This window comes from Nyctibius grandis, chromosome 8 (assembly GCF_013368605.1).
Source record: "Nyctibius grandis isolate bNycGra1 chromosome 8, bNycGra1.pri, whole genome shotgun sequence".
NCBI lineage: Eukaryota > Metazoa > Chordata > Aves > Nyctibiiformes > Nyctibiidae > Nyctibius > Nyctibius grandis.
The window spans coordinates 39,624,690-39,646,856 of NC_090665.1; the positions used below are offsets into that span (position 1 = coordinate 39,624,690).

General features: G+C 38.2%; 1 protein-coding gene across 1 annotated transcript in view; it reads left to right on the forward strand.

Annotated features, from left to right (window-relative positions):
* Window positions 1-22,167, forward strand: part of MAST2 (microtubule associated serine/threonine kinase 2) — a 195,305-nt gene that overhangs the window by 146,605 nt on the left and 26,533 nt on the right. The window contains 11 exon segments of the mRNA XM_068407089.1: window positions 4,344-4,419; window positions 5,725-5,934; window positions 11,921-12,022; window positions 16,582-16,714; window positions 18,370-18,431; window positions 19,082-19,158; window positions 21,128-21,149; window positions 21,151-21,199; window positions 21,202-21,251; window positions 21,253-21,285; window positions 21,288-21,339. Of these exon segments, the coding sequence (XP_068263190.1) occupies window positions 4,344-4,419; window positions 5,725-5,934; window positions 11,921-12,022; window positions 16,582-16,714; window positions 18,370-18,431; window positions 19,082-19,158; window positions 21,128-21,149; window positions 21,151-21,199; window positions 21,202-21,251; window positions 21,253-21,285; window positions 21,288-21,339 (866 nt within the window).

The window sequence follows — 22,167 nt, forward strand, 5'->3', positions numbered from 1 at the left end:
TAGCGTTTTCTGTCTAAAGCAGTCTCAGTCTTTGTTGGCATGCATAAAAAAACCTGAAGTACTGGAAAGAGCTAGTTGCTACCCCTGTGTAAGTCTGTAGAAAAATTTCATTAGTCCTTACTTTCAAAGAAATTGTGATTATTTCAATCCCTTTCCCTTAATGTTCTCTCATATATATACATATCTATAATAATTATTATTTATTAACTTATTGTTTATATTTATAAATATAAAAAAACCCCTTACATTCATAAGAATGTCACTCCTAGTATAAAGAAGGGCTTAACTGGAAAACAGTTCAGCGATACAAAATGAGTCACAAATAGTATTTGTCCACAGAATAAACGTAGCTGAAGCTCAGTGTTTGTAAAAATGAATAAAACAAATCAAAAAGTATGTAAACAAACTCAGAAATTACTTTTTAAAGCACTCAGTGAGAAAGACTCTTTGCTCTTCTGTTTCACCTCTGGCCTGTTCCATAAGAAGAAGAATTACTGTATATCCTGCTTTGCCTCAGATTCCCTTTTTTCTAGCAGCACTAGAATAACTGCCTGGTGTGGACTTTCTGTGCTGTTTGATTATGATTATGCAGGAAGAAGGGTCCTTGAATAAATACTGAATATCTAAAGTTACACGTTTAATTTTCTATATGATTTCCTCCATGGTATAGATTTTTGTAATTCTGTGGGAAACTATATTTCGCTCTTACTGTGTCTGCTGCATAAACTCAGACTTTAGCAGATGGATTCTGCTCTGCTGAGTTCAGTTCTTCTTTGGTCGTTGTCCTGTCCAGAAACAGGATTAGCCCCCAAGGTCTAATTGCTGTGGTCTGTGTGAAGCACTGAGTCATGTTTGCTCTGAAGTTTGATGGACAGATGTAGATTGTCCATATTTTCTTCTGCGTTATTGTCTCTTTTTTCAGGGGGAGTTTTCTGACTTCTACTAATGATGTAATTTGTATGAGGTCAAAGATTTATGTATTTATTTTTTGGGGGGAAGAGGAAAGCTGATGCTCTGCTCACCTTCAGAAGGTTTAACTTAGTTTCTACTTCCTACAACTTTAACTCTCTAGTTTTAAAATTCCGTATTTTGTGTGTCTGGAAATGATAGAAAATTAAGTCCTATGGTTTTAGTTTTCCTCTGGACACTGATTTTGGTAACGTGCTGTAAATACATCCTAATTAAACCTTTATGTACAGGGTAAAAGCAGAGGGGAGCACAGTGCTTTTAGCTTCTCCTCTTTTTCCTAATAAATACAGCTGTCACAGTGAAGGAAAAAATAGGTATTCATAAACATCTCAGTTTTACTTAGCACAGTTAGACTAGATTTTGTAAGATTTAATTCATTGCTATAAATGCTATTCCTTGAAATAGCTGTCTATAAGCTATTTTCACTGTCTAGCATCAGATAAAGACACGAGTTTTGACAAGTTGAAGGCTAGAAACCTTAGAGATGTCACTGGAAGTCTACCGCACATCATTTCATAAAGTGGAGGGAGGGTGAAGAAGGGGAAAAGAGGGAGTAGTTTTTCATTCTGCTGTTAAGCTTAAGGGGACAGATATTATTCTTCTAATGTCTCCTCTGCTGAAATGAAAAACTCACTGACAATAATAATTTCTTTGACCTACCTATCTACACCAAGAAAAGAGAAGCAGCCTGCTTTTTGTCTTAAAATGTTATGCACGTGCACAGTGTATGTCCTCTGTTTTACAGAAAATAATCTGTTCCTTTGCGAGGCTTGAAATGTTAGACTGGTTTAGTTCTGTATGTGAAATTTTTGGTGCTAGATAAATGTGTGAAGCTTTTGCATTTGAAAAGCTGTCATGCCAATAAAATGTATTAAACTCCTTTTTTTCTTTTTTTCTACATTTCCTTATGTTCTCCCTTGATGGCATTCCTTTATCTGCCCAGTCCTGGTTTGTTTTTCACCTGATTGTGTTTCAAAGGTGCTGTAAAGTAACCAGCAGTGCCTGGCAGCTAGCCTTTGGTTAATCAGTTATCCATCTAATTATTTCTGTAATTTCACAGGCTAAGGATCAGCATAAAAAATTATGGTGCAGTATATTAAGTTGCAGTCTTGCTATAGTCAGCTGGACATTTAATTTGACATGTTGTATTGGGTGAATTTCATTTAGAATGACAATTTGAACCTTGATCCCAGGTTTTGTCTGGAGCTGTTTGGATGCTCTGTCATTCTAGGTGGTAAAAAGTGGCATTAATCCGAAGATGAGAGACAAAATTGCCAATGCCCAAGGAAGCTAAGGGATTTTAGGTGTTTACTTTTTTGCCAATCAGTAGACTCATGGGCAAAGGAATTACTTTATTTCAGAATCGTAAAAAACAAAAGCAAACCAAATAAACGCCTGTATCGTTGTGGCTCCCCTTAAGGAAATGCTACATCTGCTGGCAGCACAGCTCAGGTACCATGATTTCTGCATAGCTCTTAATTTCCTGTATCCGTGTGAATATAATGCCTTGAAAGCAAAAGGCAAAAACCCTCATGCTTTATTGTAGCCCTAAGACAGCAAATACTTAAGCATGCGCAAATTTTAGTAGGACTGCTTTACTGTTCAAATGAAGTATGTGCGTGCTTCCGTATTTCTCTAGTTAGTATCAAAGGGCTTATATATCCTTGTAATTTATACCTCGCTTAAATCACACACAGAAATAATACTTTATAGAAAAATAAATTATTCCATAACTATGTTCACCAAGTTCTTCAGCTCCATATGAACTGCCAGTAAACAAGTGCCATGTATTTGTGTCAGATTGTTTGGACATAGAGAAAAAAGGATAAATATAGCAGGCTAGACGTGTGGGGGAATTTGCTTCTAAGTCTGCAATTTAAATGTTCTTACATTTTTTTTTTATTGTCATACATTGCATATGAATATAAATGTAAGTTTCTTTTTTATGAAAATTTTCGTTGATTACAAATATCTATTTCCCAAGTTAAGGGATATTTTTTCTTCAAAGAAAGTTGATGAAAATGTGTTTTTACTTGGTATCCAAAACATCCAAATCAGTTTTTCTCCTTTAACATAAGGATTCAGTGAGAGATTTAATCTGAAGTGCATTTTTCCAACCTGAGGGATAAACCTTAATAAAAACAAGACACAATGTAATTCATGGAATTCCAGTGCCGAGCATGAAAAGATTGGTATTGCTGTATTCTGTGAGCCAGTGAGTTAAATTTTCTTTGAATTGTAAATCTACGTTCCCAAAAGAATGTTTTTTCCTTTAAATAGGTTAGCAGCAAGGTAGTAACTGTAATGCATTCCAAGTTTAAAATGCATTTATTCCATCTAGAGAGATTCATTTCATCCTTCACAAGAAAGTTTAAAATGTTTGAACTCATTCAAGATAAAATTGTATTTTTTGACATAGAGAAAATATTTTTAGCAATATGTAGTACTCTTAAAATCATGAAGACAATGATCACATAAGATGCCAAATAATTGAAGCACTTGCTTGTCTTGAACATTAAAACAAGGTAACCAGAGAAATGAGATGCTGTAGGCGATCCTGTAGCTGGGGATTATCTGCATTACCTCACTCTGGCTGTCCTCAGTGGCAGAATGAGTCAGAGCGTTGCATACCATCAGATGTGATGAAATGAGATGCAACTCTTCTTTTAAAAAAAAATACCCAAACAGTAATATAAATGCAGTTTGTCAAGATTGAGTGTCCTGGTTTTTGGTGTGCCTTGAAGTTGCTTGCTAACCTATGCATACATGCATATGCATCCATGGTGTAACACGCCTCAAGGGAGTGCAGTTTTCATAAAAGTATTCAGTTCCTATTGCTTGTGGTATTTAAATATAAGATTTAGCTGAATAACACTGCTCAGGCATCCCTCCTGTATTCTTCAGACAAAGGAAAGCAAGTCATCTCAAATTCCTTGTTTCATTTTACTCTGCTCCTTTCCGGCACTAGAGACTCCAGAGACAATAGTGGTTTCTTCCTGGGCAGGGCTGCTGCCACTGCCTTGGAGGGCAGTGAGAGAATGAGGAAAATAACAGATGTACCTGCAACAAACGCACTGATTTTTTACATGCTTGTATATTAGGGCTTCCATTGACTGAAAATAGGTGGGTTTCTGCTTGAGTTCACGTGAAGGCAGGAGTGTTAGTAGTTTTCAGATGAGTTAACTGTGTAATGGCTGTAGATTGCCATTGCTTGCTAGGATTTTCTCTGAAGTTAAGCATCTGCCCGTTACTGAAGTGAAGACAAAGCTTTGGAAGGGTTACAGTCAGCGTGGCAGCATTATGACCGGCACTGGATTTTGGAGGGTTTTGGTGTGATATGTGTAAATTATAACATACTTTCTTTTCTCCTCTAGCCCGGGTCGCTCCCCAATTTCCTTTGACAGTGAAATAATAATGATGAATCATGTGTACAAAGAAAGGTTTCCAAAGGTAAGGAATCACTTTTTTGAATAATACATTCAATGGACTTGTGACCAAGCTCAGAATTAATTTATTGTGCTCACTGGAGAAGGAGCCCAGCTCTTACCTCTGATTTCCAATCAGTGCAGTTTGCTGAGAGTTTGAAGCTGCCTTCTCTGCTTCACATATTAATTCTGCAGTAGAAAAAATAGAAGGGCTTTGTGTATTTGTGTGTGTACATCATATTTACTAAATTTCTCATGCCTTTTATTGGCATAACAAATGCTCGCAGGAATGAGAAGGGCCATGCTCTGGCTGCTCAGTCCATTTATGTTGCTTATGAGGCCAGTGTCTCCATGTATTTTTAACTAATCCTTGTCTTTTTCTTTAAATTCCGAATCAGACCAAGGCTGGAAGAGGGATGTTTTGCTTAGTTTCATAGAAACTTAAAAAAACTATTTTAGAGTAATTTCAAAATATGTTGAATAACTTTCTCTCATTATTCCCTTGTATAAATGCATTAAATTTGCATTATACTGATCCAAACTTCCTTGGTTTGGTAGGCTTTACATTTACATATTGGAAATGCAAAATTTCCTTTTGAAGTCATTCCAAATTATACTGGAGGTTTTGGTAAAAACCAAGTTTGCCACTGGGGCCTTTTGTACCAGAGAAGCAATGAAGATAGATTTTGAATTTTAGAAAAGTCAATCTGAATTCAGTCACACTGAAATGTGCCGAAGTGATCTGCAGTGAAAATAAGTGTAGTTGTTTTTGAAAAAAGCTGAATATTGAAATCTGTGGAATCAAGCTTTGAGAGTTAACAACTCATTGAAATGAGTGTAGAAGATCATGTATCCCAGAGCTGTTGATATGGCCATTCCTTCCTGTTCTACCAATGGCAAAAATAGATGCTTCTCTGGAGAAAGGTATCAGTGCTTATAGTGATAGAAATGCCATGGGCCTCTTGCTTGGGGCAGTGATTTTCAGGTGCTGTGGTCTTGCCTAAAAGTTCTGAAAACCCCCTCGTATGTTACATCCTTACTCTGGACACCCAGGGAGGAATACAATCTCAGGACCAGGATATTTTTAGGGTTATTTGCATTTTCAGAAAGTGTGTTCCGATTAATTTTTGTTGTTTGCACATGTGAACATCACTTTTGCCATTGGTATGCTATTTTTATTCTCAGCAAAATGCTATTGTCTATTGGAATATTTTATAAGCCTCATACATTTTGGAATTAAGAATATGTTACTTTAGCAGCCTACTTGTTCATGTTTAAGTTCTGGGATAGTAAAATTTAAGAATAATTTCTGTTTATTCTGTACTCTTAGGCCACGGCACAGATGGAAGAACGGCTGGCTGAGTTTATTGCCTCTAATGCTCCAGAGAATGTGCTGCAATTAGCAGATGGGGTCCTAAGTTTCATTCATCATCAAGTTATTGAACTGGCCAGAGATTGCCTAGATAAATCACGTGAAGGTCTTATTACTTCTCGGTACTTTTATGAGCTGCAGGAAAACTTGGAGAAACTTCTCCAGGATGTAAGTGCTCTCTGCAAAGCAGAATATATTATTTTGATTGAAACTTTAAACAATAAACCAGAGTTTTGATTTTAGGAGGGACAATGTGGATTCCAGGGGAAGGACATTGGGTGGGGGTGTCAGGAGATCTGAGTTGTTCCAGTCTGCTGTTGATCTACTATGGGTGGATTTGAGCAAATCACTTCACCTGTGTACAAAAGTTAAATATGCATATAAGTCAGTCAAAGGCAGTCGTTACCCTTTATGAAAATTGGCTTCATCCAGATGAAGGAAATTACTGCACTTTTCTTTCATCTACTTCAAGAATCTGAATGACTTGTTAATTACAATAGTGCCTTCAAGGAGTGAAAACACTATAGTTTGTAGTGTTGCTATAAATTTTTTATAAAAGATGTTCTTGAGCTGAACTTAACTCAGTTGTGGGTTTTTTAGTACTTCGATGTGTTTTGAGGTGTTCAAAGCATATGAAAATACACAAGGGGGCACAATTTTAATGCACACTCACTATGCTTCAGCTACTCATTAAAAATTGCTCTTTTCCTTTAAAATGAAAATAATATTAAATTCAAAAAAATCTCTTAGAATTTATGCTATAGCTGTTGTGACGAGTCAGTGCAATTACCAGTTTCTGGGTCCAGACCTCTGTTTGGGAATGTCTTCTGAAGCTATGATTTAAGGAGGTAGCAAGCTGAAAACACAGGATTTGTAAAGATCACAGTCTCAGCTAACAAATATCACAGAGACACTTAGAAACAGAGCACCTGAAATAATTTCTTTTCTGTGATCATTTTTAATCTATTTGCTGAAGATGTGTTTATATGTCATTGATCAGTTTGCCAACCCCCTGGCATGAATTGCACTAGTTTGTGCCCCTTTGCCACTCTTTCCAGACATTAGAAAATGGCAGATAAATAGAAATACTGTATTAATATACAATTATTGTATTAAAAAGCTTTGTGAAAACTGCAGAATCTTCTCTTGTATCAGCTAAAACCTTTGCCTACCCCATTTATATGAATGTGGCTGTAATTTCCCTGATATTTGTTATGCATGGGAGAAAAATGACTCATGTTTGATTTTGTGGTGTTCTGCCTGGATAGGGAATATGATTTTGGCAGATCAAGAGAGGCAGGGGAATATCTTTTGAGGGCCTATATGGTTGTCTGCCTACAGGATATCAGTAACCACTGTGGATGCATTTAATAGTAAAAAATGTGTTTCCTGGTAAAACTGGTGTTCTTTGGATGCCGTGAAGGAGTTTGACCATTGATGCCACCATCCACAGCTGGAAAAAACACATCTAGTCAAAGAAATTGTTCAGTATTCATAGTCTTTAAAAGAGAGGAAAATGTTTCTGGAGTTTGAAAGTAGCAGCGTGGCCTTCGTGGGCAGGATAAGCATCGTGGGCAGGATAAGCATCGTGGGCAGGATAAGCATCAGGCAGCCATTACCCAAAGGATCAGGCCTCTTTGGGTGATGGGTTTGAAGCTGAAAAGATTTCACTAAAAGTGGGTGCATATGCTTGGCAAAATAGCTTACATTTCAGGGAGTGCAAGGGGACTACAGTGTGCTTTGCTGCTTCTGGTACCAGATACTTGGAGCTTGAAATTCTCCTACTCCCAGACTTTCCGCCTCTGTGTGTGGACAGTGACTTCTCATACCATAAGGAATTATGAGAGCAATAAATTATGTCTGGCCACTTCCAGTCTGCGCTTTCAGGCCTGTCTTCTGGCCCGAAGAGGTTAATCAGGATCTCGGAGAAGGTGTGGGTCAGATAAATCTGCTTTTTCCTTTCCTCTCCCTTCCCTCAGAACAAATCCTCAAAACACACTTCTTAAATGTCCTTTTCCCCTTGATCCTACATGCATTGTACTGCTGCTCCTAAGCACAGGGAAAAATGACATTGAACTGTTACTAGAGAAGATACAATGGTCATCTCTGGGCTTGTTCAGGAAGGGACATTCAGGGCTTGCTTTGACCTCCTCCTCCTTAACATCTTCTGCAGAGCAGGGCTGAGAGAAGGGTCAGCTCTTAAGTTTAATTGATTTACTTTAGGAAGTAAGGTGGTCTAGAGATGATTAAAGGGAAAGCTTAGAGAGACAAGGGAGGCAGAACAGGCTGGGAAGGAAGAGGACAAAGAAATGGAAGACAGCGGAGGAATGCCAAAGACTTCATTCCACATCTTTCTCATTTGTTTTTCTATCCTATCATAGTTCCTTGGCTTTGCTTTTATCTTTTAATATTTAAAAGCTACTTGTTTTCTCCTGCTTGCCAGTCTGTGCTTTGCCCTTCAGACTGCATTCTGGAAGGAAATAATTGGGACATTTCAGTCTAAATATGTAGAAATTGGTGGTAGTATTTCTTTTGGAGGAAGAACTTTGGAAATGCAAGAAGTTTGGAGTCAAGTTTAGATTATTCCGAATTTGAGGGCAGGGTCTTTACCTTTGCTTAGCTTGTAAGGTATCACGCCGAGTTACACACTATATAAATAGTACCAACTGGAAGGTCATCAAAAAAGCTCTTCCACTTGGGCGGTTGTATGGTCTGGGCAGTAGAATATATAGTTTTATGGTATATTTTTATGACATATGGAAAGATTAGGAAGATGATTTATTGGTGAATAAGGAGGTCAGCAAGTGGCAGGAATACCCACAGGTTTTCGTACAGTTTTACTGTGAAAGAATGGATTCTCTTGAAATTATTTTTTAAGGTGTTAATTCTGACACACGGTAACAAAAGAAACTTGCACAGTATTTCAAACCATAGAAAAGAAACTCAATTTAATATGTTGTAGTTTAAGTCTACTCTATATTGTAAAAATGTATCTGTGAAACAGAGTAATAGGGTATGTAAATAGTGAGCTGTTTAATTATGCCAAACCAGAAAGCTTTTAAAAGTTTTTAGACCCTGGCTTTTGTAATAAAATGCCAACAAATCTCATTAGTTATGGCAAATTAGATCTTTTCCCTTGTTTGAAGTGTGAAATATTGTCTCTTAGCCAGAAAAACCTATTGCTTATTGCATCATTGAAATTATCCTGAAGTAAAAATGAATTTGAGATTTTCTTTATTTTGGAAAGCATGAACTTGAATGTTACACTTCACACTTAAAGTAAAAATATCGAAAAATAAGATAAAGCATTTATAAAAAAGAATATGTGACATTCAGTTCTTTATCTGTTACTGTGGGGTGGCCTTAGAGGATGGGACAGGACCTCAGGTTACTGGGAAAAAAAAGGTTACAGTCAGTTATTGCTTGGCTGAAATGGATAGGTCAAACTAGCCCGAAGAAGTTGAATGGCTTTTGTGTAGGTGTAGCCAGTTGGTGAGGAAGGTGAAGGATTACAGGTGTTTCTGTGCACGGAACAAAAGAACCAGGGGAGGGTGTTAGTATGACACTGCAGTGACTGATGCTGCACATTGGCAAATGGATATTGGGATTGGGATTGCTTTCTTAATACGAGCCTGAGTGTAAATTTATTGGTTCTTGGCATTGCAGGTCTATTGTTTTGGTTTCCATCAGTATATTAGCTCAATTACAGCGTTGTGACTTGCATATCCCAGTTATTGGTCCTGCCGAACCCCAGGGGAGGACAGTGATTTTAATTTCATGCCCTGGTAGCTACAGTTAGTGACGAATGGGTCTTTCAGATAAGGGAATCGGTTTGTAAATTACCTGTTGCTACCTCCTGTACACGTGTCACTGGCAATGCCTGTAGGGATGGCATCAGCCTCTACCCACAACCCCTACAGCTTCTCCCTCCTCCCCACGAGAGGCGGAGGGGGGGAAACCCTGAAATGCCACCAGCAACCTTCAGACAAGCCTGTCATCACTGGGGACTGCTGATTAGACAGCACGCCTCATACCAAGGCACATGGAGGCGACAGGCAGTGCTGGCTATATAACCCTCTGGTTTCCAGATACTGTCTTTGGGACAGATCGTAACCAAGGTGTCTGTAGGGATGTCCAGGCTGTCCTGCGCGAGAAGGAAACAAGAAGAGGCAGTTTTACTGAGGATCTTGGAAGAGCAGCGCTGTGGAGAGATGATGGCTGAGTGGCTGTTACAAGTTGTGTTTGATTTTTGTAATCCTTTTCTTTTTCCTTTTGCTTTTCTGTATCATTTGGTAGTCATCATCTAGCTTTTCATTTTTGAAACAGACACCTCGTTTAATTAGTTACATTTTTAAATTATTTTGCCTAAATTGTTGTAGATGAGAAAAGGAAAAAACAAAAAGACTTGATTTGAAAGAATAAGTTTGCTTCAACAGTATAAATGGATGCAAAAAGATGAATTATTATTTTTTGCATAATGTAACTTACGTAGGGGGGAAAGGACTTTCCAATTGCATGGCTCATATTTCAAATAATACAAAGCTGTTGATGTTTTATTTATTCATTTCAACACAGCTAACCCCTGGTGATCTTGAATGGCTTTTCAAATGTGAAAGCATTCATTTCTTTCTAGAATTCATATTTTAACTCTTAAGTTTGCGTAATGCTTTAGGGAACACAGAGTGAATACTAATAATCTTCATTTTGATAATTTTCTATTTTATAATTAGAAAATAATTTTTAGTTAGAAAAAGATCGCAACTTATTTCAATGCTTTCAGAATAATATCTCTATAAGGCTCTGTAGCAAGGAAGCATCTCTGGTGTTCTTTTTAGCTTATGAACTAGCAGTTACATCATTTTCTTCAAGGTTAAAATTCTAGCCCTAGCTTATCAGTGCTGAAGTAAACAAATAACATTTCTTATTCTGACCTGTGTCAAAATGAGAAATAATGAACTCTTACTTTTTTCTTTGGTAACAAAATATCAGGGTTATGTTATTTAAAATGCTGCCTCTGTGTTTCTAGCTCTGAATTTCTGTTTCCCTGTGTTTTTATTGTTCTTTTAGGGGATGTCCAGAGTGATTTGACTTCTCACCCATATGTGTCTTTTTCTTAGGTGGTGCTAATGAACAATGTTGAATGAACCTTTTAGTTTCTTACTGCTTGCATCCTTGTTGATAAAATATCATTTCTATGAGCAACTGGCTCATTGCCAGCATAAGCTCATTGGTTAAGTTCTGAACTTGATATTTGTGGCTCTGCTAAAACCTAATTTTCAGACCTTGGGGAAAAAAATAGCTATACTTTGTTTCAGAGTTTTTACATGTCACTGGAACCACCATTTTTTTATCACTCTGCAATGAAACACTATTTTATTTGTGCTTCAGGACTCATAATGTAACCGTTGTGTGCTTGAGCAAAAGAAGAGTAATTTGGGGGCGGTTGTTCAAATTTGTCTTTGGTGGTTTTTTCTTTACATTTGTTTTAGTGTGTTTATGGTTACAAAAAGACACGCTGTCACACACACATACCTTGAAACTAAGCTTTGAATTTATGCTGAAATCAGGTAAAGTAAAACGGGTGGACAAGAGTAAATTCTCTGAATTAGGTTTCTATATGCTCTTTGCTTTGCTTGTGCTCTTGGTCTTACGTAGCATACAATACAATGCTGTAGTTGTTCAGCAGGATTTATAAAAATAAATAAAGAGAAACTAAAGTTTAGGTTTTTCTTGATGATGAACAGAAGTAGTTCAAATTCTAGCTGCAAGTAAAGCCTAAAAACGTGTAGCTGTTAGTAATTATCTAGATGTCGGTATTGTGTGGAAGGTAAAATTGAAAAAAGTCAGTATTCCTATTTTCATTCTTAAAAATAAAATAAAACCACATAGTTTCTAATATAATTGATAGGTGATATAATGGAAATAAAGCCTTTGAAATATCTCTTGCATGATAAAAGGAGTCAGTTGTAAGGGAAAAGCTATATGTAACTTGGCATCCTTGAATGAGCTGAGATCATTGCCTGCCCTGACTCAGTCATGCCTTTGCTGCCAAATTACAGTTACTGAGCTGATGATTGCTCTGCATTCAGCATTTGACATATAAAAATGAAGAGTTCACTGCTAGGACCATAATGTGATGTTCTGCTCTCCATAGGCCCACGAACGATCCGAAAGCTCCGAGGTTGCCTTCGTTACCCAGCTTGTGAAGAAGCTGATGATTATCATTGCACGACCAGCTCGGCTGCTTGAGTGCCTGGTAAGTTTGGTCCTCGGGAGAGTGTGTGTGTGATCTAAAGAGTCTGGTATGTGTTTGGGGAGATAAGGAACATAAAGCCTTCAAGAGAAAGCTTTAAATTTTTCTGAAAACATTGATGAAAAATAATTCAGTATTTTAAAAAAAGTAGTACTGTCTTTTGCATTAATACAGGAGTATCTTTCCAATGGAGTGTCAACTGCAACAGCAGCTAAATTATATTTTAGTATAAAGTTTATGGCCAAGGGGCCAGATGTATCTGTTGACATTGTTTCATGCTAGTTGATGCCACCTGATTTTCCTCATGTTGTTAGTAGGTACAGTGAAGACTGAGTAAAGGCGCGGTGTGTGTATGGTGCCCAGAGCACCACGCTAAGAAATAACCGTCACTATGGAAGAAGTTCCCTTCCATGATATAAACAGTGTTTGGGCTCTTGGACTCAAACTCTTACCGTAGACCCAGCAATTGCAGAGAAACCTGGTGTCAGGTTTTCCAGCTGTGAACACAGAGAGGGATAGGCCCGTGAGAGATCCAAGCAGGTTTGGAAGCCTGGGTTTGAAATCCTATTTGGTGCTATTGGAATATATGGAAAAGCAGGCCTCATTGCTTTTTTAACAACTTACTCTGGCTAATAAGAATGTATTTCTTTATTTAATTCTAGAAAATGGTGACAAATGTTAAGGCCATCCCAGTGAAATAGTCCACTGTGTCCTGAAGTCCTGCAACTCCAAAAATATTTTGTACGTACAGTGGAGAAGCAGCCTGAATGTGCATTCTCACTGTGATGCCATGGCAAGAGGGTTAATATAAACCTTGAATATATATGGAAAGAGGTGATTGGGCCTCTGGTGTACACACTGTTGTGGTGGTTATTAGTTATAGGAGTCAGATCTGTGACTGTATTTCAAAAGGATATTGAAAAATTGGTGAGTGTAGGGAAGAGTCACAGAAAATTGTTGTCATGCTGGAGAAGGTGTCACAAACCTACAGTGGAAACTTATGAAATAGCAGGATGAAATTCCCTGGCATGTCGAAGCACACGATCTGATGGTTCTTTCTGGACATAAAAATGACAAGGAAGCTACATCTGTTAGAGACATTAGAGAAGCTGGCTAAATTAGGAATCCGTGGCTGTATATAGATGTACAGTTAACAGCTGAAGCACATTTGAAGTTCAGGGCAGCGTGTCCATGGGCAACTGTGATCACTGGAGTGACTAGAAGATAAATGAGTTTTGCGGAGCTTTCTTTCACAGAGTAGACAAGAGTGGTCCAACCTTTCCAATGATACCGGTTTTTGAAAACACCTGCAGAAGTAGTGAGAACCACTAGACTTGGAGGGTTCCCTTATTCCTCCTCCATGGCTGTCAGATGGATTGCTTTGCTGTGAACCTTATAGTGCTAGGAAGACCATTGTCAATGATGAAGTAGTAGGCTGCACACCCATCGAGACAGATGCCTACACTTACTTATTCAAGAAGTCTCCACTAGATTACATTGAAAATCCTGGGCACAACTCCATTCAGACTGGGAATTCTTTGGCTTTCAAAATTTTTGTGATTTAGATGAGTTTTGTGACTCCAGTTTTCTTTCAGCAGTTCTTCAAAATGTTTTTTTTGGAATTGAAGATGATGAAGAAAGGAAATAAATTTAAGCTTATTGTGTTTGTATTTGCTGAGTTCACCATTGTCATTTGTGCTTGCGTACACTCTACTAGTAACGCATCATCTAGGAAAACATGAAACCTCAGTAAGATTTGTGAACCCATCTCTACACCTGCAAGCAGTTCCAAACTGAAGCCAGCTTTTAGCTGCGAAGCAATAGGTCTCCAGGTTCCTCTGCTATCTTCTGCACCTGATGTTCTGCAAAGTGAGTGGGAGCAGGTGGAAGTGGTAAAGTCATTGAGGTTTGAGTAATGAACTCCAAACCGTCTAGTGACATCCTTGACAATGACATGGCTAGACTTCAAAGTATAAAAATAATATATGTATCTGTGTATTAGTCTTCTCTGGTTTTTAACCTGTATTGCCTTTCTAGCATTTTTTCCCAAATATATATTTTATTCTGGGCTGCATCAAAAGCAGCGTGGCCAGCAGGTCAAGGGAGGTGATTCTGCCCCTTTACTCTGCTCTCGTGAGACCCCACCTGGAATACTGTGTTCAGCTCTGGGGCCCCCAACATAAGAAGGACATGGAGCCGTTGGAGTGAGTCCAGAGGTAGGGCCACGAAGATGAATCAGAGGGCTGGAGCACCTCTCCTATGAAGACAGACTGAGAGAGTTGGGGCTGTTCAGCCTGGAGAAGAGAAGGCTCCAGGGAGACCTTATAGCAGCCTTCCAGTACCTGAAGGGCCTACAGGAAAGCGGGAGAGGGACTTTTTACAAGGGCAAGTAGTGACAGGACGAGGCGGAATGGTTTTAAAGTGAAAGAGGGTAGATTTAGATTAGATATTAGGAAGAAATTCTATACTGTGAGGGTGGTGAGATGCTGGAACAGGTTGCCCCGAGAAGTTGTGGCTGCCCCTCCCTGGAAGTGGTTCAAGTCCAGGTTGGATGAGGCTTTGAGCAACCTGGTCTAGAGGAAAGGTCCCTGCCTGTGGCAGCGGGGTTGGAACTAGATGATCTTTAAGGTCCCTTCCAACCCAAACCATTCTATGATTCTATGAATTAGGTATTAATATTTCTTTTATCCCATAAAAGAACAAGAAATATAGTAATGGATAGTCAACCATTTAAATAGCTAGAGAACTACATTTCATTTTTTTTTAACATAACTTTTTAATGTAATTTAACCTTTAGCTTCAATTGTTTGTGAATTTATAAACAGTTTTTCTAAGATTAATATTAGCTCATTCTTATTTCTTCATTGTAAATGAAATAACTGACCGAACAGGCCTTGGCTGTGATGATTGTGATTGTTTTAATAGGGGTGAAGGCAGTTAAGTATTTTGAACTTCAGTTATTTGGCTTCAGTCTTTATATTACCTGTTGGACTGTGAAATGTTTATTTTTATGGACTGAGTCTCTGGGGCTTCAAGAAAACAATAATGTGTTTTGTGCATCACTGAAACCATCTTTCGGGAAAAAGTATTCTTTTTTCAGATTATTTTTCCATAGTGCTTGCCTCTGCTTAGCAGGGATCATTCTTCTCCATTGAAAATGAAACTGTATTCAGATGATTAAATCAATCTACTAAAAAGACAGAATTGGAATTTATTTAATGTTGTAATTTTTTGTATGTTTGAATTTTTTGTCACCAGACTTTTTTTTTTCTTCTGTCCTTCGCTCACCAGTTAATGACCTACAGTTTTATCTTGAAGAGTCCTTCCTTGGCTCCACCTTCCCTTTCACCTCATTCTCTGTATGATACTGTAGCCTGTTGACCATCTCTCTCCTGTCGTCCTCTCTGGTCTTGACTCCTGCTCTCTGCCAATTCTGAGATAGCTGGTGAATCCTTTTCCAGAAGTTAGGAAGGAACTTACTTTCTTGCATTGTTGCTGTCTTTGGTGACAGCATGTATCTAAGCAGCATTGCTTCAAGCAATCAAGAAAAAAAGTGAATCTTTTCTCTGTTTCTCCAGCCATTCAAATATCTTTACATCATCGTATTTGTCTTTCTTGTTTTGCAGTCTGTGCTTTCTTTTCTCTTATGCTGCTGACACACACTCAGGTCAGTTCTTTGCTGATGCCCTCAGTATGCTTACTCCTCCCCTTTTATCCTCCCATTTCACTAGAAAACTTTTGAAGAGTCTGGCAAAGCTGCTCATTGCTGGTGAATGATGGGGTTTATAGGGGAGAGTAAAGTTAACTAGTGAACTCGCTTCTAATCAGAGTGCTCCTGCACCCAAAAGCTTGTCTTCTATTTCCAGCTGTATCTGTTAGTCTAGTAAAAGAAAATCACACCTTCTTATAACCTTTTCCTTGCCTTAGAGATCACATACACCAAGACTGAGTTGATAAGATGATCCTGTACTGTATAGTATGAAATACTGCAGGCAGTATTTCTTATATAGAAAGTGAAATCTGCTAATAAAACAGCAATGTGGTGTTTTTATTAATAATTTCATTAGCCAATTGCTAAGGTTGGGACAGTTACAGAATTGGGTGGGTGTATGGTTTTATCAGAAGTGACATTTGAAAGCAGGAGAGGTTTATATTAGGCTTAACTCACCTGTGGCCACCTCAAGTCCTCATCACCAGACCTTCCCTGGCACATCCCAGTGTGACAAAATTGGGAGGTGTCGTCCGCATGGATTGCTTACGTTATCATGACTGTATTACCCGATAATCTGGTTTTGGTTCATAAAAAGTCCCTAGAGTCCTTGTCCTGTTTTGATTTGCAGATCTAAGCCAGGGGACATCTGGCAGGCTGTAGAAGTCTGTCATTTTTGCAGAGTGGGGTGGTATGCGTTGATTTGCTTGTTGTAACTACCAATGTTTCACATTGCTGCTGAGCCCAGAATTAACCGGATGTTTCCGAGGAATCCTATATGGGAGAGAAACCTTTTGTAATTGTAAAGCTGAATAGTTTACCCCTCTCTGTCTCTCTCACCACCTTGCTGTAGGAGTTTGACCCTGAAGAGTTCTACCATTTGTTAGAAGCGGCAGAAGGCCATGCCAAGGAAGGGCAAGGAATTAAATGCGACATTCCTCGTTATATTATCAGCCAGCTGGGACTCACCAGGGATCCCTTGGAGGGTGAGAACTCTTGTGTACTCTGCAAACTACCGGAAGGGTGACCCGATCTCCTGGTCACAACATAGCTGAAGGAGGTGTTTATTTTATTGGTTTAATTTCTAGGCCATTTTTCCTTATTTTCCTCTTTGCTGTCAAATTCTAGACTGTCCTTTCCAGCCCCATGTCTCAAAGGAGCATTGCTGGGGTAAGGACTGCGCATCAGCAGTGACAGTTCTTTACTTACGGTGTTAATAATGTCTCTCTGTATTATAGCTGAAACAATGTTAGAAAATGGCTTTATGATTTAACTGTTTTCTCTGTGCTGTTGGACAGTAAAAGTAAATTTACCTGTTATTTTTCTGATCTGCCTGCCTGCTGGTGGCCCTGGTTGGAAAGTATCCTGTCATCCCACTTTGTTGTCCTCTCTGGGAAAAGTGTATTTGTTGTGATTTACCATGAGAAATCAGGACCAGTATGAATTTTTAGGTGGATATGAGATTGTATTTTTACACCTTGCATAGCAGCGAAACCGAGAAGTGTAATGCTTTAGAAGAAAGTAACAGCTTTTCTGCTAGATTCCAGAATTGCATATGGCAAATTGAATATGCTGTAAATGTACAGAGGCCCAGATGATCCTAACTTTGGAATTTGTGAGTTAATATGTCTGCCTGGCACTTTGCTAGCCGAATCTCTTCTCCTATGACAAGTCTTATGAGTGTGCACAGCTTGCTCAGCAGCAATAGAAAGTGTGAGAGAGACTGGAGGTTACTGTGGAATATTTCAGTGATTAAACTGTACTTTTTGTTTTCTTGGGAGAGCATAATTTTAGCATAAATTAGTAGTCTGGGTAGGACTAGTTTAACTTCTACGGTGTTTACCAGAACGACAGTGACAGGTTGACTTCAAGTGAAGAGCTCTTTGGGAAAATTTCTACCAGAGATTGCTAAATGCAATTTAATAGCATTTGTTGAAATCTGACATTAAAGGGAAATTTCCTTTGATCCCTGTCATGGGAGAGAACCTTTCCATCAGTAATTCCCCTTACTAAAGTCAAATTCTCTTTAGAAATGTGTGGAGATGTCAAGGTGCCTTATTTCCTTTCTGTAAGGAGGGCACCCAGAAATGTCAACGACGTCTGTTCAGAGACTAGTAGTTAATGTAGGATTTCGGTTTGCAAAGTTTATAGCATCTCCTAAGAGAGCTGAGTAGCCTAAACTAACTGACTTTCTCCCAGTTTGCTGCTGCTCAGCATTTTGCAGAATCAGACACATTTCAGGGAGAGAGGTTGTTTGAAATGTAATGCTTTTTCTTTTCTGGACTGCAGAGGTGCCACCAGCTCTATGCAGACATATACGCACAGAATAGATTTTAATATTAACTAGTTAGCGGTTTCCCCAAACATGCATTTATTGCTTTTACTTATTATAGAGAACCACCTAGAATAAGTCAGGCTGAAATTAGGGCAATTACTTATATTCATCTTTTATATAAAATACTGCCTGCAGCTTACAAGGTGTTAAAGGTTATCACTGTATAATTGGGGTGACTTTTTACAGAGGGGAAAAATGTCCTTTCTCATCTACAGGCACCTCTTAAAATCCCGTTTGTCTTGTATAAATAAAGAGAATAGTGTTTGATTGAGATCATTAGGAGTAATCTCTCCTCTTTCTTTTCAGAAATGGCCCAGCTGAATAGCTATGACAGCCCAGACACTCCTGAGACAGATGATTCAGTCGAGGTAAAGCAGTAATACACTCACTCTGTCTAGCGCTTTTTTTTCTCTGGAAAGAAGTAGTCTACAGTAGAGAATTAATTATAATGCAGAGTAATTTTAATTTTAAAAAAAAGTGCTAACATTTAAAAGCACATGTTAAAACTGGAGTATACACTCAAAAATATGGAAATCTCGATACTGTGGCTGTGAAATTCTTAAAAGTTGCAACAAGGCATTATCATCAAGTTTTGTGGATGTTTATTTAGAGGTGCAGACAAAAATCATTTGGAGAAATTCTTTATATCTGCATTTGTAAAATGTGATGGGTATTGAAGAGAGTTGACTTTAGTAATGGACTGTTGGAAAAACTTAATTATATAGCTCACTATGTTTCAAAAATCCTTAATTGTTTGGTTTATTGGTATTTTTAAAATGTAATGTTGAGGAAAGGCCTGAATCTTATAGTCTTATGCTAATAATTGTGGAGGGAATCTGCAAGGGTCCTGGGGATACAGATGATTTTCCTAAAGCTGAGAACTCCAGAGGTTTAGAAATGGATTGAGTTTGGGTGAATGCTGCTTAAAGAAGAAAAGGACAAAAAAGTAACATATAGAATTGAAGTCATTCCTACTCCTGATTTCCATTTTATTGTCTCTTTCCCTAGAGCCGTGGAGGCCTCTGTCCAGTCAAAGAAAACTCCATCTGAAGAAGAGTTTGAAACTATTAAACTGATCAGTAATGGTGCTTATGGGTAAGGCTTTTAGACTTTGCTTTTAGAAGAAAATACTATTGTTGTCCTACCCAGCAAAGGGCTATAGCAGTTAGGTGAATGGCTGGTTTTTGTTGGGTCCAAAGCATAAATGAATTTTGTTTGGGTCTTACAGAGGTTCCACACTTGTGATGTCTTATGCATTCTTCTGGGAAATGCCATTTCTTTCACGTTCTCAGAGTTTCTTAGACAATAGCCCCTGTATCTGGACATAGTTCCTGACTGTGAATTCCTTATGTTGCATTGAACTGACTCACAGCTTCCAGCTCAGGGACCTTTTGTAAACATTAGTTGCCCTACATTAAAGCTTTCAGAATATGGTATTCCTAATCCCTCTGTGGTGCAAGTTTTCTGAAGCCATTCCTGGCTGTGACCTCAAGCCTGTTTTTCCAGTAATTATTTTTGCACCATTTCTTTATGGCAGGTAGGTAAAATATATACACTTCAGTACCTTAGCTTGAGATGACAAAAACATTTTCCCTAAACATTGTCTCTAGGGGAAATACTGTCACTTAGTTTATTGTGAGATTTCCTGAGTAATAGTAAAAAAATGTAGTTCCATGAGTCTGAGACAATTATTTTGCACCCATTTCCTTACTGCTTATCAATGGCAGTCTGTATTTCCTTTCATGCTGTCTGGTTAAGTCTGTGATTTGTATTTGTTTAAAGGCTAATATGAGTGCGGGTAAAAATTCTGTAGTTGCAAATATTATTGATGATTCTTGAAAACAGCAAGAATATTGAGGCAGAAGTAGTTTATGCTTTTCCATTCTTCCATGTATTCAGATTATATATGTAACTTATGTGGCTGTTTGTAAGCACTTGAAATACTAAAAGAAATGCTAAAATTACATTGGGGCAAATCTACTGTGAGAAGCAATACAGTAAAAACTCTATTAGATTTTATTATACATTGAAGAATCCAGAATGAAGTCGGTGGTTAAAATTTAACCTATCCAGAATTTTAAAGACAGTTCCTGACACTTTGCAGGTCATAATCCTTACCAGTGAAGTCGTTAGGCTGTAACTGAAAAGCAGTGATATTCAGTTGGTCATAACTGCAAAACTTGAGCATGTGCTTGAGTGTTTTGTTGAAGTGGGTGCTTAGTTAACAGCAACTCATTTTTTAAAAATTATATGTGGAAAAAGTGTAAGCATATTTTTTAGTCAGTGAAGACACAATGGAGCATTTTGAAGAGCCATATTATTAGACAAGAAGATTTTATATCTTTTCAGTCACATTTCTGCACAGGCCCCATGATTTAAATGTAACTTTGTAAAAAGGGGAGTGAGAGGTGGTAGTTTTGCTGTTACTCGTATCTGTCTTTATCCTGGGTGTATTTTATAGTCAGCTGCTGGTGAGACACAATACCGTGTTAAATATAATATACTCCAGAGAAAAGGAAACAAGTACTGATTCAATAAGGCAGGCAAACTGGATGAAAATTTTATTTGCAAACTGTATTATTAATGTGCAGGAATCTAATGATCTGCAAATGATAGAAATGTAAGAGATACTTTACTGAAAGAAATCCACAGCAACAGTCTTGCATCAAATTAATTTTATGGAGCTTGGAAAGATATCGTGCTGATTCCGTATGTTTTGGACAATTTTTTAAGTGAAATGGGGACTGTGGTGTTGAAAAATATATGCCTCTCTGCAATGATGCTTAAGAAAGTTTGTGACATTTGTGTCTGAAATATATCCTTGTTAGTCACAACGGTGAAAATGCTGCTTAATTCAAGAAAGCAGAGTAGCTTTTGGAAGGAAGCATCATGGGGTTCCTTCTTTTCTAGGGGAGCTTGGCACTGAGATGGGATTTTATGGATTCACAGATAAGTCTGTCGGGAATCTATCCGAAGCAGTGCCCCATCACTGTTTTTTAAAAAACACCCCAAAACAGTTTGAACTGAAAATGGAACTTTTCCTCTTGGTTTGTGGTTTTTCTAGAGCAGTGTATTTGGTGCGACACTAAGACCACTCGTCAACGTTTTGCCATGAAGAAGATCAACAAACAGAACCTGATTTGAGAAACCAGATCCAGCAGGCTTTTGTGGAGAGAGATATCTTGACTGTTTGCTGAGAACCCCTTTGTGGTCAGCATGTTCTCTGCTCCTTTGAGACCAAGCGCCACCTGTGCATGGTTATGGAATATGTGGAAGGTACGGTTGTCATCATCTACACCTGCAAAGGGACCTTAGATAGATGGACGAAGTTAGTGTGTAGCAGTGTGCCTCCTTTGTCAAGGATGCCATTTCTGAGGCTTTAGAAGATGTGTACAATAAAACGGGAGTGTGTGTGCTAGTCCTTTCCTCATGGAAAGTGAGTTCAGTCAGCCCTGCAGTCGCAGGAGAGGTCATGATGGCCCTTTTAGGGAGGAAGCGTTATGGACTGCCTGGGCTGAGCCAGAGAAATGAGTCATTCTACCACTAGTACAGTTTACTGTAGGGAGATACTCCATTTGTGAATCACTGTCACTAATACAACATGATTGCAGTGGAGCTGAGGAAACATAAAGCCACATGTAGAAAACTGCTGGGGTCAGAAGTCAGCATGAACTTTCCAGTCCTTGCTGGAAAGAGATCCTCCCCCTCTCCTATGGGATGGCATGGCTAGATGCACATTTGTTTGGCATTACAGTTAGAAAAAGACAGTTAAGAAACATCACCAAGCAACACAGTTTTTGTTCTTTTGCAGCCTTTTTAAAAATACACTGCTGTTTTATTCTGGGTTTTTTTTTTGTTTGTTTTCCTTATTCGTTGGAATATTATTTGATTTTATCACTGTATCTTATTGTGAGCAATATATTTCCACGGGTGAATGGGATTAATTTCTTATGCCTTGCTTGCTTGGCTGAATGTTTATGAGAAATAAGCTTATAGTTATTGTATCAGTGCTCTTTCAGATAAATTAGTGGAATGAAAACAGATGTATTGACATAACAAATTTTAATATTAATTCCTATTTGCAAGTAGAGATGAAGGTCGAAT